The following is a 15,066-nucleotide window of genomic DNA, read 5'->3' on the forward strand; positions in this document are numbered from 1 at the left end:
TGTGAGTTGTTTGCACATGAGGGATCGCCGGCGCTGTGAGGCGGCCGCACAGGCGGGCCCGCGCTGTCCCCTCACGGCGGGGCCTCGGCCGCCATCTTGCCGCGCGCGCGCTCTTTCGGCGGGAACCGCGAGGCCCCGGCGGTGGGCCGGAGGGAGGAGCAGTGCGCATGCGCGGCGCGCGCCGGAGCGCCCGCCAGCTCTCGCTCGGGGCCCGTGCGCACGCGCGCTGCCGGAGCGGGGCAGGATTTTGGCGCCGCGTTCTGCTCTCGCCGGAAGCCCCCCCCCGGGAAGTCTCGCGAGAGGCGGCGCGCTGGCGGGCGGTGCAGCTCCCCCAGGGTCGCCTCAGCCGCTCCCGCCGCGCCCGGGCCGCGCTCGCTCCTTCCCTCCCTCCTCTCCTTCCCTCCTCTCCTTCCTTCCGCCTGCTCCCGCCGCCGCCGACCATGTCCCGCTACCTGCGGCCCCCCAACACCTCGCTCTTCGTGCGGAACGTGGCCGACGACACCCGGTGAGTGGGGGCGGAGCGGGGGCCGGCGCAGGCTGTGGCGGGCTCGCTAGGCCGCGGGGTCCCCCCTCAGCCGGGGGAGGGAACGGGGCGAGCTCGGCCCGCTCCTTTCCTCCGCCTCGCCTTCTCCCTTCTCCCTGCCCTGCCTTCCATTTTCCTCGCCGTGCCGCCTCGTTCCCCGCCTCTCCACGCGGATCCGTTTCCAAACAGCGTCTCCAGACAGAACAAAGCTGGGCCGCTGCAAAGTGAAACTGCCCGCGGCCGCCTTTGAGCGTGTCCGGCGGGAGATCCGGGCGGGACGTGCCGCCGCGGCGGTGCTGGACAGCCGCTGGAGCTTGGCATGCTCCTCTGCAAACGCAGCGTTGCTGCTAGATGGGAGAAAATAAAACAGTTGTGCCCAAAATTCGTGGCGTAGCCGGTGCCGTTAGTGCGGGTCCAGGTGGAATGTTCTGCGGTCATTGTTGTGTGCCGGGGGCTCTCGGTGCTCGATCCCCGTTATAACCGTGTTGTACCCAGAGCCCCTAAGGACTGAACGTGTGCGCTGAGACAACTTCTCACAGGGAGTTGACACAACAAAACCAGAGCGTTGCACAGGTTCTTGTTTATCCCTTACATGCTCTTGGTGAACCGCTGCTTTTCCTCGTTTCACTCGGGCGGTTTAGTGACAAAAACCACCGCTGGTGTTTGTTATCAGCCGGGGAACGTTTCCCGAGCGTTGTTGGCACAGAACGCGTTTGTCACGGCGCTCCCGTGTTGTGGTTTTTGTTTTTGTGTGGAATTTGTAGGGAGATCGCTGTAAGGTCCAGTCCTATATAATGGGAGTGTTCCAGCTCTGCCTCTGCGGCTCGGACCAAAGTTGTTCAGCAAACAGCAGCAGTGTGGGCACGATGGAATGGAATCCATTGAGAGCTTTGTGATAAATGACTTCAGATCAAACTTTTACGTTTTTCTCGTTAATTTGTTCATTTTTCCAATAGACTAAGAACAGCTGAAGGTGATTAATTCCAAACTCTTGACAATAACGTGGATCCTGCTGAGGATTCACCTTCAGTACAGAGTTCTTGGAGGTGGTTTCATTGTGAGATCTCCTCCTGCCAGCACGGTCTGTGTGCAGATTTGTTTCCCAAGTGATGCAGGAGGAATGTAAAAACACTAAAATCCACCAGTAACTCTCACACACCACCTAAATACGGCATCACATCAGTTTTCTCATGCAGGTTTTTGTCCTCAAATGTCACAGAATTAAACGTGAGGAGCACATGTGGATAAGAAGTCTCATTTGAGGAGAGGCTGTTGTTGCAGGGGCAGCTGCAGCTGAACAGTTTTGTCTCAGCTCTCTAAAGCCAACTCTTGGGAAAAACTATCCCCAGGGCATGAGTGGCTGCTCGCTGAGATCTGTTGTGTTTGATGTGGTTGTAAGTATTGATTATCCTATGGAAATGAGTCTGGGTGGCTGGTTTGTTCCCATAATGTTTATTTGGAGCTCATAATTGATGTTTGTGCGTTGCAAAATCACCGTGGAGCTACATGAGGCTCTCGAATAACGACAACAATAATTTAACAGTCCTTCCTTTCGTTTTCTGCCAACCTCGGCTGCGTTGGATGAACTCACTTAACGTTTTTATTTCAGGGTCGTGCTGGAGGTTTGAAACTGCCAGGGTGTACCTGGAGCATCCTGAGGCTTGGATGTTTCAGCAAAGCTCCAAACTCTTTTTCCCCCCCAAAAAAAAAAGTTTCGCTCCTTTCATCCTCCACCAAACACTTCCAAAAAAAACCCCAAAAACTCCAGGGATGGGGATATTAATTGTAGATTGGATCTTCTTGTTTGATCTGATTTGGTTTGGTGTGGTTTTGGTGGGTGTTCCTGGCAGTGCCAAGGCCACACGAGGTGTTTTGGTGTTGCAGGTCCGAGGACCTGCGCCGGGAGTTCGGGCGTTACGGGCCCATCGTGGATGTTTACGTCCCGCTCGACTTCTACACCCGCCGGCCCCGAGGATTTGCCTATGTTCAATATCCTTTCTTCACATGCCTCAGTAGTGAGGGGTGTTGGAGTTTGACAGTCAAGTTTGTGTCAGAGGTAACCAATCTCAATGAACGAGCAGTTTCCTTTTGTGTTGTATCTAATAAGTGTCTTACTCATGTCGTGGTGTTTTGTTATTTTTTGAAGATTTAACTTCTCTCAATTGTTCTTTTGCCTTTTTTTTTTTTTTTTTTTGCAAAATTTAAGTCCAGTAATATAAAAGCTTGCTTGTGTCACTGAAATTAATACTGTGTGGTTTAAATGAAAAAATTTAGCGCTGGCTCAAAATTGCTTTTTATTATCACTGGTGTGTAAGTAAAGTTGTGCTTAGCAAAATGTGGCTGCTGTTCGTTGTTAATTTAACAAATGGAAACTGGAATCAACTTGATCAAAATCAGATTGTGTAAAAAAAAAAATTAGGTGAACTTCTTTCTTTAATATTGTCCCCTAATTTGCTGTCCTCTGTTGTTGCCTCAGAATGTAAAGCTGTACAGTAATGGCGACCCCAAAGAGAAAGCATGAAAGAACCTTTAGAGTAGAGTTCAACAATTAAGGCGAGTAGACAAGCCAAAGACCTCTTAAGGATCAGGCTTGAAGAGAAGGGAGAGTTTGGGAAAAGAAAAAATAAAGAAAAGCTGGAAGAAGGACAAGCCATAATGGGAGACAAAGCTTCGCTTTATCTGCAAAAGGGGGAAAAGGTTGTTTTTCAAAGTTAAAGATAAAGCCATCTGTCATTTTTGGCCAAGCATCTCATGACAAGTCCTTCTGACAAGCACTTAAAGAGTTAAAGGTCAAGATGAAGTTGAATGGTGGCCAAGATTAAAGGAGTCATACCTGATGTATCCTACAGAATAACAGTTTTTCTTCTGTCTGTCATGTAAGCAGTAATTTGATGAATTATTCTGGTTTAGTCCATTGACAAAACCTGTAATATTTCTCTTGTGAGTGCTACTGTGACTGTGGTCTGAATGAAATGGAAGTTTCTCTCCTGCAGAGATGATGCTGCTGGGGCATTCCCCCTGGAGGGGAAAGGCAGCTCATCGTTTTGGGTCCCACCAGCTGGAATTAGGGGTGTAAATTCCGGCATTAAAATAAGTGTCTGTCACTGCCCCTTGGCCCTGAGTGGCAGTGCAGGGCTGGCAGTGTCTGCTCTTCTCTCACACTGGGGAGCCTCTGCACACAGGCATCAGTTAAACCTAAAACCAGTTGTTTAAAGCAAAAAGAAAAGCTTTATTCCAAAGTTAATAGTTAATATTTACTGTTGGTATGTCCGACTAGGGCTTAATTTTAATAAACTCATTGTAGTGGAGAGAACTAAATGACCATTAACAAGTGTATTTTGAAAGGGTACCTTTGTTTTCTTTGCATAAGTACAAGTGGGAGAAGAAAAAGATTAAGAGTATCACATAGCAAGTGCTTGCTGATGGATAAATTCATGGTCATATTACAAAATTTTAATTTTATAACAGGACTTCTCAGCTAGCTGGTGGTTAATTTAAAAAAATCACTAGTGTGTAGAGTAGCATGACAAAAATACTTATAACACTGCTGTAAAATGAGAAAACGAAACTTAATTTATCTTTATTTTTATTTTAAATACCAAATCTGTTAAACTGCTCAAATTCCCAAGTACCTTAACACTGCCCACATTCGAAGATGTCCGTGATGCAGAAGATGCTCTGCACAATCTGGATCGAAAGTGGATTTGTGGCCGGCAGATAGAAATCCAGTTTGCACAGGGGGACCGCAAGAGTAAGTGCCTGCTTTTCCTCCCTCCCCGAGTCCAGCCTGAATTTCAGCACCAGACACGTGCTGCTCATTGCTGTCCTGTGGCCTTATTGTATGTAAACTGCCTTTTCTCCAGTAACTGTTAATGACTCGTTTAATTATAAATGGGTAACTAAGTGCAGCAGTCACCACAGTCATTCTTTGGAGCTTTCTGTGCAGCTCTGTGTGAATCCCAGGACTGAGGTGATGTCTTCATTTTCATTTGGCCTCGAGATAGAAGTCACTTTCAAGGTGGAGCAGAACTCGTATTTTCTGAACAGATAAATGTAAAGAGTATTTAGGTCTTTTTAAATCTGTTGTTTGTGTGCACTCTTAATTTGCAGGGAGATACAGATTTGTCAAACCTGGCACAAGCCTGTTGGTGTAAACCAGGCCTGTAACACTCACGTGGTGCCTGGGAATAAAAGGACCTTAAAGGTCTTTAGTTACAGCTCTCAGAGAAACAGCCTGACTGGCCAGTTCTCCCTCAAGTCCTCACAATTAACTAATGGAGTCAATGGAAATTCTACACTCCAAAGGACAGGTTTCTGCCCTGTGTATAAACACTGGGATTTCTAACAAGTTTCTGAACAAAATTAGCTAAATCCACCTTAGTGTGTTGCAAGCAGCACTGAAAACATAAAATCTGAAGCCATTTATTACAGAGGGTGTTTGTTACAGCTTGTTTAAAATACGTAGAGCATGGTCTTTGGGTTTGAATTTGGTACAGAGGAAGGATAGCTGTGCTGCTTAGAGGAAATACAGTGGAAGCCTAATAGGTTCATTCATTCTTAATTACTTTAATAACTAAGCTGCAGAGTGAAAGTGAATTGTTTTTCTGGGGGGTTCCTTTTGGAATCAGACTTCCCTTTGTGTGGCATCCCCCAAAGCCTCTGTATAAGCTGGGCCTTGAATCATTAAAGACAGCTGTGGTGCTGGTGCTGTGCAGTCAGGAAAAAGTGTTTAATTAGCTTTCCCTCGTTAGGTAAATTCAGGAATGTCAGAATGTGTCAGTCGTGGCTCTGACCTGCCCTACCAGTTTCCAGCTGGCCTGAAATCACCTTGGCCAGCTCTGTGTTCTGCTTTTATGGAGCATTAGCCCTTCCTGACTGGTTTTGTGGAGGTTTTTCTGTTTGTTTTGCCTTCTAGATTTCCAGTGCCCCCAAGGCTGCATTAATTCGTGTCCAGTGGCTAAAGCAGCACAAAACAAGTGGCACAGAGCAGCCTCTCCCTGCCCCTCCGTAAACCTCAAATCCCGAACGAGCCTTTCCGCTCGGCACCAAACACACGGCCTAGACCTTGAGGGGAAAAACTAGGGCACCATCTTCACCTGCAAATCTTGCTATTTTTACAGCACCAAACCAAATGAAAGCCAAGGAAGGGAGAAACCTGTACAGCTCCTCTCGTTACGATGACTACGACAGATACAGGCGGTCCCGGAGTCGCAGTTACGAGCGCAGGCGGTCGAGGAGTCGCTCCTTTGATTACAGCTATAGAAGATCCTATAGCCCCAGAAAGTAAGTGTAGTGTGTGGGGCTGGCCTCAGCTGCACAGCACAGACACACCACGCTGCCTGTTTCATTTGTTGCACTTTGGAATCATTTTGGTTTTTGGTGTTTTTTTTTTTTTTCTCTCTCGCTGGGAGTTGCATACCTTGCATGCTGCATCTGATCCGGAGTAGTGAATGAAACCATTCTGTGCTGCATTGGAGAATAACTTAAAAGCAAATGCACAGCTTGAAACACATAATGTATTAAGTGATTGTATGCTTGCATAGGTATTTGTCACCGTTTACTTTTTCTGATGTACCTTTTTAGCAGTAGACCTACTGGAAGACCCCGTCGTAGCAGAAGCCATTCGGACAATGATAGGTAAAAAACACTTTTTACATCCTTTCAATTGCAAACTAGATCACTGTATTCCTTTAACTTTAGGTTTAAAAAAAAAAAAAAGTTTCTCCTGCAAAAACGGTAAACAATTTTTAATGTACTAGATGTCTAAGAATAGTGTTTTTACATTCAAATCTCCTCTCTCCCCTTTATTCTGATAGGTTCAAACACCGCAATCGATCTTTTTCAAGATCTAAGTCCAATTCAAGATCACGATCCAAGTCACAGCCCAAGAAAGAAATGAAGGCTAAATCACGGTCTAGGTCTGCATCTCACACCAAATCTAGAGGCACCTCTAAAACAGATTCTAAAACACACTATAAGTCCAGCTCAAGATATGAGAAGGAGTCGAGAAAAAAAGAACCAGCTAGATCCAAATCACAGTCAAGATCACATTCTAGATCTAGGTCAAAATCCAGATCGAGGTCTTGGACTAGTCCCAAGTCCAGTGGCCACTAATAGTGTATCCATGTTGGTTTAGGCATGTAAGATTCATTTACACACAGTTCAGTTTACTTAAATTATCAGGAATATGATGTTGCAACAGTGCTAAAAAATATTTTCTTTGTCAGTTTTCCCTGTAGCCGACAATGGTTGAAATTAAAACAGTGTTGAGAAGCCACAGAGAGAGAGAGAGAGAGAGAGAGAAAGGGAGAGAGATTGTCCACTTGGTTACATGTCATGGGCAGCTACTGATTTGGTTGTGGTGTCTCTATGTATATTTTTGTAAAGATTTGCATTTTTAATGCTTAGATATTTGGTGATGACTTGATTGATCGTTACTTGCAACATTGTCCTTTTACAAATGTCACACCCACAGAGAAATTGGTGCCAGTCTTTGCTGGGCAGTTAAACCAGCTGTTTAACTGGTTCTTCAACTCTAAACTTAGTAAAAAAAAAAGAAAAAGGAAAACTGGACAGCTGTAGTGCAACACTGGCTGCTGGGAAATCAGCCTGGCAGTTTGTTTCCATGGCTCCAGGGCAGGTTTCCGTGTTCTCCGTGCCCACCAGCACCTGCAGGTTGGCAGATGGAGCTCTGTGGAGGGAGACTGGGGAGATTTCTCTTTACCCTGCTCTCTGGAGAGATGGTACTAACCTGACATGGGCAGGCAGTCGGTCCTGGAGCTCGCTCAGAGCCTGTGCAGTGTCGTGACCCGTCAGGATAGAGGCTTCACGGCCTCTGCCCTGGCTGCTGGTGCTGAATGTGAGGGGGAAAAACCCACCTTGAAATGGAACAGCTAAATCCAGATTTCAGCAAACAGCAGAGCAACTAAATACTAGGTTGTGTGTACATTTTATGCAGTTTTTTGTATCTATTCTCAATTTTAGTGAGCAGTTAACCATAAAGTTGCTTAGTTTTCCTGCTGTTAGATACAAGTAGATTGTTTCCAGTTGTGTGTGTACAGTATATAAGAGCTAAACTTTTATGCCAATGACTCCTGTGGTTAGTTGGTGTATTCATAGGTGTCAAACTGTAGCCATCTCCCTGGGTTACCAGGCTTGCTTTTTACACAGCAAAAAAAAGCAGTTTGTCGAGCAAGCCTGAATCACTCTTTCCTCAGAATGGATAGTGGTTTGGTTACCAGACTTAATTTTCCTTCAGAACAAATGCTTGAAGTTGGATATGAACAAGAGCTGCATCCCTAGTTACGTAGTTTATCACTATTACAGTATATTTAGAGAACTGAACGTGAAAAATAACAAACCCAGTGTGTAATCTTACCAGTATTTCTCTAGAAGGCAAGATCCTTTGTTATGGAAATGGCTTTTGGCTTTTTTTTTTTGTCTTTACCTTCAAAAGCCACCATCAAACACTTAAGTGTTCCTGGCTGTCTGATGTCTGTAGCATATAAAGACATGGATTTCCAAAAGTTCCTTTTTAGAGAAATGTTTTAGGGTTTGGTTTTAGTGTTCCAGCAGGGCCTTTAAAAAGCTCAGATGGCTTTGGGGTCTCGTCAGTGGAACGTGCTTAAGGGTTGCTCCTAGAACCTTTGTACATTTGATAGTATTTCTAACTTTTCCTTTACTGTTTGCAGTTAATGTTCATGTTCTGCTATGCAATCATTTATATGCACGTTCCTTTAATTTTGTAGACTTTCCTGGATGTATAGTTTAAAAACAGCAAAAAAAAAAAAAAAAAAAAAAAAGTCTATTTAAAACTGTAGCAGTAGCGTGCAGCTCTAGCAGAGGAAAGTTGTGGGATTAAACTTTGTATTTCCTTTCTTATAGAGGCTTCTAAAAAGGTATTTTTATATGTTCTTTTTAACAAATATTGTGTACTACCTTTAAAACATCGATGTTTTGATCAAAATAACTAAAGACCCAGCTTATTTTCTGCTTGCTGTAAATTTAGCAAACATGCTGTAATAAAAAAATGAAGGAAATACTGATCCACTGGAATTATTGTAGCTTTAGAATTTGACTCCAGAGCATGGTTAGGAGTAGAGCTATGCATCCCTTATGGAGGAAAATCCTTACTATGGTATTTCAGTAAAGGCAGGAATTTTTTATTTAGTGTCTGAAGAAGTGTCACTTCACATTTTTGAAGGGCTACAAGACAAACTGAGAACACTAAGCAGAAGTTGTACTTTAATGTCTTGAATTTTCTTTGCCATGAACATTTATTATTGCTGGATGGACTTGCCCCATAGGTTATAATTCAGATGCTTCTAGCCAGGTTATGAAACTACTTAAAAGCAATGACTGAAGGTTCATACAGAATCAAATTTATAATATCACCAGAGCAATTCATAATTGCCACATCCAAACTGGTGCCAGCAGTGGTTCTGTGAGAGGTGGCAACAGGGATGGAGCTGCCTCCTGGCACTGCTGAAGGTTCTGCCCTGAAAGACAAAAATCTTCTGTAAAGCACTTAATTGCTTTGATAAACCCACTTTCACCCTTTGTAAGTTGAGCTGTGATTATTTCTGCTTCTAACAGCAGAAACCCCCACTCTTTTCAGCTTTATAGATTTATAAACATTAATATAAATACAGTCTTCATGACTAACTGGTGCTTGAAGGGGGTCCTGGTGGCTGAGTGGTGGAGACACGTGGCTGTGTCTGTGTCAGGGACCTGCAGGGATCGCTGTGCTTGGTGGTGGTGCTGGTCCAGCTGGAATTGGAGCTGGAAGGGTGGGAGGAGGGAGGAGAAATCTCCGTGTCCAGGCAGAGTAACAGTAACTGTTCCTTAACTGTTGTGTCAGCATGTCCTTATATTGTGTGCCTCAGCATTGATGTATAGCAGAGTTTTAATTTTTGTTTTGAAAAGCCAGATCATTGCAAGTATAATGTAGTGTCTGCCAGTTCTGATGGTTCTTTCTTTCTCTCCCAGAGGTAGGACTAAACTTTGACTTGACTTGTGTATATGAACAAGCCAGAAAAGCCGAACACAAACCCACGATGTTTCAAGAGTGCATGAATAAAGATGTTGTCCTAGTTCTTGCTCCCATGGAAAAATTGTGAAGAAGCTGTTCTGTGGGCCTTTCAGTTGGGGACGAGTTAGCAGGATGTGGCCAAAAGGGCAGGGAATGTTTATGCATTCATGCAAGTCAAGCCACTGCCCATCTAGATAACATCTCCCTTCCTTGATGCAGGTATCCCAGTCCTGCCCTAAAAAAAAACCACAGCAGGAGCCTGTCTTGTGCAAGCTTCCTGCAGGTTATGCACAGCTGGAATGCAAGAACTTTGCAGGCTACAAAAGATCATGTCTAGGCATCTTTCTTTTGGAGTCTCAAGAACGGTGGGAATTACGTTTTTTTTTCTGTGGTAAAACTAGATTTTGTCATTCCTGCAAAATTTGTAGAATTGAAGTAGTGTGTAAAAAAAAATACAAATATACAACTCTGCTGAAAGTAATGGCTGTGCTCCAAAATATCTGCAGCGAATCGATTGGTGTCAGCAGTCATAGAAGGCTCTATTGGAACTTCTTTTTCACCTAAAGTCCATGCACCCAACTGGTAATTAAAACTTTTCAATTTAGTGGTTAAGTAGCTGGGTGTTTAATTAGGGACTCTGATAGCCTGGTCTCTGAAAGCTCAATGTTATCCTTTCTATGTCTTATCAAGATGTTTAATGTACAGTATCATGGTTTTACTGGAAGTGGAATCTTTTGGTTTCGATGTTGTTCTGGGCGCTCTGCTTGGACAGAGCCTTTTTTTCCTGCCTGTGGAGCGTGGGCTGAGAGCTCGGGGCGTGCCCAGGGCGGGGCCGTGCAGCCACCACAGACAGCCCTGCTGCTCGGGCCTCGGCAGGCATCCGTGCACATGAACATTTTGAATTACAGAGGGATAAAATTGACACATTTTTAGGACATAATCACCCATTAAGAATTGCTGGTTTTCTCCATTTATCTTGTAACTTGCTTAAAAAAAAGTCTGTAGTCCATTGCTATAATATTTGTCTAAAGATGCTCTTGCTGCTGAGACTATTGTAGGAAGGGAAGACTCTGTACCCTGTAGTGTGTTTGATGGGAGATGCTGATGTTTTATTCATCCACATCCTTTCTTCTTGAGTTTTGTGTTCCATCTGTGCAAATAACCCTGTGAATTGGGAATAAAATGTACAAGTTTTGACTAATAACTTGAGAGCACCTTCTGACTTAATTAATCCAGCTGTAGTCTGGGGGAGAGGGAGCCCCAAGCCTCGCCAGCTTTTGCTTTTGTCAGGAACATTAATTAGTGTTAATTCTCAAGCCCTGTGTTCCCAAACCTCTGAAAAGGCATGAAGGAGAGAAGGCTCTGCACAGTTAAAGAAACCTCCCTTGGGAAGGGAATTGCCAAAATGAGGTCATCCCACTTTTCTCATTTCCATCACAAAACAAAGAGATGCTTTTAGGGGGTAAAAAAAAGGTTTATTTAAATGTTTTGTTTCCAATTTGTACAAACATCATCAGCAATTGACAATTTGAAGTGCAGAATAGATAATTAACTGGGATACAGCTCAGACTCTGGTGAAGGTCCAGGTCACAACACAAGTTTGGAGACTGCCAATTCCATGTGATTTGGAGCAATAATTTTGTAAACATTCAGCTCAGCTGCCACTGCATTTGGAATGTACAGAAAGACACCTCTGGACATTTCACAATCTTGAAAGGACTGGTCCAATCAAAGCACTGTTTTTTAGTAATCCTTGTATTTTGAAAGAAACCTGGCAATTCCTGTTGTCAGAGTCCAGCTGTTCCTGCTGCAGGATCAGCTGGAGGGTGACAGCACAGGAGCCACCTGCCCTGGCCCTCTGTGAGGGATTTTAGCAAAGACTGGGACAAAATGTTGTTTTTAGAGAGCATTGATGCATTTCAGAAACGCAAAATGATTACAATCCTTCAGTTTTATCAAGCACCCAAACCCAGGCATTTGCATTTCTTGTGAAACGCTTGATTTGGAACATTTCAATGTTTTTTCATCACTGAACACACACCTCTCCTACACATTCACAACAGGAGGATCTGAAACTCCAGCAGCTTTTTTTTTCTTTTTTTTTAAATTTTCTTTTAATTAAAAAAAAAAATCCTAAATAAGCCTCTTTTGCACTGATTTTACTTTAAAAAAAAAGAGATTACAACCAAATACAATGTGCATATTCACTGCATGTGAAGTGCAAGGGCACAGCCACAAATGTCTTTTTTTTTTTTTTGTTAATTTTTTTTTTTAAACAAAATACCATTTTTTTTTAAAACCAGGCCACGTACTCAACATGGTCATCTTACATTCAGCAGTTTTGTACTAAAAATACTTCTGTGCAGGAAAAGCCCAGCAAGAAATTTACATATGCTACAACGTTTTACATGTATTTACATGGCTCTGTCTTCCCTGTGAGAACATCTAACACCTGCCCCAAGCTATGAATTGTTACAGGGGAACCAATTAATACCAGACTAAGGAACTACTCCACCTTTTTTTATAAAAAAACTGATAGAAAACCGTGGTTTAGAACTCCTCAGTGATGTGGGCACACCAAGGATTGGGGGGGGAGGTTTTTTTTTGGCAGTCACCTGGCAAGGTTTAGTTGGCACTCATTGAGATTCCTGGGAAGCACAGCTGGAGAGGCTTTATGGATCTGAGGAGCCCTTCCAGAGCATTCCACAGGCTTGGAATGCTCACCCAGCCCTGCAGGAGTGCCACTAAAGCTCACAGGGACAGGGAAAATTCAGCTGTGCCTCCCCCTGTGCCCAGGTGGAGGTTTCTGCTCTGCAGAGTGTTGAACAAATCTCACACCAGTCTGAAAAGCAGCAAATAACCTGACTAAAGTTTTCAGTGCGTTTTTATTTTCAGTTCATGCTGCATTAAGTTAGGTAAAAGGTGGTTTTCTAACCATTCAGAGTCGCAATTCCAAATTTTGGACCGCAGTCCCATTTATTCTCAAATACCATAAATGGTGACTGCTCAGGATTTGATTGCTTTTCAAGAAAACAGCTATTTCACAGTGAAGTGAACACAGCACTGAACTTTTGAGGTAAAAGATGAGGGGAATGTAAACTCCCACCCCTCTCCAAGTGCCTAACTACATGCAGCAAGAACACCTGGCCCTGCACACCTGTGCAGCTGGAGTTTGGAACAGCAATGCTCAAAATTTTAAACCCTGACAGTCGAAATCACTTCTGAAAACCACACAAGTTGCACCTCAGGCCTGGACTTTCAGTAAGGTTTTGAGCTGAAACGTCATTATTTCTTTATCAGAAGGTTTAAAAGACACAGGAACCCAGTGGCTTGGTGGCTTAGGCAGAACACTCGGGGAGGGTGGCTCGCTGAACTTGGCCCCAGCATAGTTCTGGCTGCTCTGAGGGGTGAACAACAGGCTACGGCTGGACAGAGCAGGATTCCAGTTGGGATTCTTGGGGAAGGGAACGTTGTTCTTCCCCGCTTTCTGCATGGCCTGCCATGCACCAGGAGAGGAGCTGCAGCCGTGGCCTCTTTCCTTCTTCACGTAGGTTTTCATCTGCGCGTTCTGCTCTTTGCTCTTCTGCCTGTTTTTAAGTTGCTGATGGTTCTTGGTGGTGTTTCTAGGCTGGGAAACGGGAATGTTGTATCTTTCTCCACCACCCATCTTCAACTTAAATGTCACCTGGGAAAACAACAGGAGTCAGGAGAAGTCCTTTTTCTAATTTCAGAAAAAGTTTAGATTTCAAGCAAAGGGACAAAATCAATCTAACCAAAACTTCCTCTTAACACTCCACTTCTCTCCTCAGAGAAGGTGTAACTGGAGGAATGAGACTGACAAAACCTTGCTCAGAAAACGAAGAGCCAGATTTAATCAGTCACTATTGAGTGCTGGAGATGTTTAAATTCAGCCTGATTACACCTAAAGACTGGGCAAAGTTTGCACTCATAAAGCCACTCCCGAGACTTCCTGCTAAGCGTGAGAATTGCTCAGATAAACCCGAAGTGAACTGAAAACGACCTTAATTGGAACAGATTTAACTCAATGCAATTCCCAAAGCCCACAGCCAGAATCCAGCACAGCACACTCAGCACCTCCCTGCCACTTCTCCCACCTCCATTTACCTCTCAGTGGTCTTCTCCGATTCCACGCTCTCCAACTCTTGCCCCCTTTCCTGCTTCCAAGCCTGAAAGAACAGATGCTGCCTTGTGCTGGACTCCTTCCTTGTGCTGGGAATGGAAGTTTTCATGGGCTGATCTGCTGTCTTCAGCCAGGGAGCCGAGCCCAACATCGGATTCTCGGCACAGAAGCTCCAAGGGAGAAGTCCTGCTGCAGAAACCAGAAAGAAATTTCAATTCAGATTAAGGAAACAAATGTTTTCACTTCGGGGTGGAAGAAAGAGCAAACGGAAATAATTCAGAGAATTGGGAGTCAGCTGTGTCTCTGTATGTGTTAAAGATGACAACGTGCTACAAACAAAACCTCAAAACCCCACCCAAAGAGACGCAGCTTTGTCTTTCTCGACTTACATAAAGTTCACCACCATACTTAATGTAGCCCAAGTAACGTTTTGCTGATGCTCAGTTTTAAAACGCATCTTATCAGACAATCTAGAACTTTATCCCTTTCGTTTTAGTAGAGACAAAGTAAATGGAAAATACTTTGGGAACTGGGGCCAATACAAGAACTGCCCAGTGTCCAAACCCTTCCCCAGCCAGCACAGAGCTCCATTTATCCTCTGTCAGCTGTTTCTTTAACCTCCGTTAGCCAAGTCATTCCTTAATAACTCTTACACCATTTTCCTGGGATCTCCGAGATTTCAATATCGACGCATTCGAGTCTGGAGAGCGGCAGGAGCTGAACAAACTCGGCAGCCCCCTGCCCATCCCTCCCACAGCCCCAGAGGAGCCGCCCGTCTCCATTTCCAGCTTCCGCCTCGTTTGGACTGAAACCAAAAGCCGAGATAACGTCACCGGCCCCGGCCCAGCTGCCGCCTGCTCCCGCCGAGCGGAGCTTCTTCGCCTCCGAACTTTCGCCCTTTTTCTCTCACCGACCCCTGAGGGGAGCCGGGCCCTCCCGTCCCCCTTCCCCAACACCGGAGCACAACATGGCGGCGGCCGCGCCCGGCCCTGCCCGCCCCACCCCGCCCTTACCGACTTCTGTCCGCTCCGCTCGCCCACAAGCGCGGACACACACCCGGCCCTCCAGGAACCGACCCCGCGCTGCTCCGCCGGCACCGTCCGCCCCCCGCCCTCAGAGCTCGCTCCGCTCCTCTCCGCTCCGCACCACCCCTCGCTCTCCCACACAAAATGGCCGCCGCCTCCTGCGCCGTTTAACACCTGTCCCTCCTCCCCCCCCGGGCGGGGCCGCGCGGCCGCGGCCAATGGGAGCGCGCCGCTCGCCCGCTCCGCCAATGGGAGCCAAGCCCCGCCTGTTGCCGGGCGGGCCCGGGGCAGAGCGGCGGCGGCGGCGCGCGGGCGGGCGGGGCCGCCATTTGAATCCCCTCACGGA

At 45.5% G+C, this 15,066-nt stretch overlaps 2 protein-coding genes across 9 annotated transcripts; one reads left to right on the forward strand and one right to left on the reverse strand.

Moving 5' to 3' along the window:
- The first annotated feature begins 286 nt into the window (after positions 1-286).
- Positions 287-11,835, forward strand: SRSF10 (serine and arginine rich splicing factor 10). Of its 7 annotated transcripts, XM_066204557.1 has the most exons (7): positions 289-505; positions 2,408-2,512; positions 4,171-4,274; positions 5,644-5,806; positions 6,107-6,160; positions 6,340-6,441; positions 9,512-11,835. In XM_066204557.1, exons 1-7 carry the CDS (start codon positions 441-443, stop codon positions 9,528-9,530), a joined length of 612 nt encoding a protein of 203 aa, XP_066060654.1. In that variant the 5' UTR covers positions 289-440; the 3' UTR covers positions 9,531-11,835. The 7 variants fall into 7 exon arrangements, with proteins under 7 accessions (XP_066060650.1, XP_066060651.1, XP_066060654.1 ...); XM_066204553.1 differs by having other exon boundaries at positions 287-505; positions 6,340-11,835; XM_066204554.1 differs by having other exon boundaries at positions 287-505; positions 6,110-6,160; positions 6,340-11,835.
- On the reverse strand, positions 11,640-14,861 carry PNRC2 (proline rich nuclear receptor coactivator 2). 2 transcript variants are annotated; one of them, XM_066204563.1, is made up of 3 exons: positions 14,709-14,861; positions 13,680-13,881; positions 11,640-13,239 (listed from the first exon to the last, which is right to left on the reverse strand). In XM_066204563.1, exon 3 carries the CDS (start codon positions 13,219-13,221, stop codon positions 12,799-12,801), a length of 423 nt encoding a protein of 140 aa, XP_066060660.1. In that variant the 5' UTR covers positions 13,222-13,239; positions 13,680-13,881; positions 14,709-14,861; the 3' UTR covers positions 11,640-12,798. The 2 variants fall into 2 exon arrangements, with proteins under 2 accessions (XP_066060660.1, XP_066060659.1); XM_066204562.1 differs by having other exon boundaries at positions 13,680-13,884.
- Positions 14,862-15,066: the final 205 nt, after the last annotated feature.

The sequence above is a fragment of the Chamaea fasciata genome, unplaced genomic scaffold (assembly GCF_029207755.1).
Source record: "Chamaea fasciata isolate MVZ Bird 193981 ecotype frontalis unplaced genomic scaffold, bChaFas1.0.hap1 SCAF_26, whole genome shotgun sequence".
Taxonomy (NCBI): Eukaryota; Metazoa; Chordata; class Aves; order Passeriformes; family Sylviidae; genus Chamaea; species Chamaea fasciata.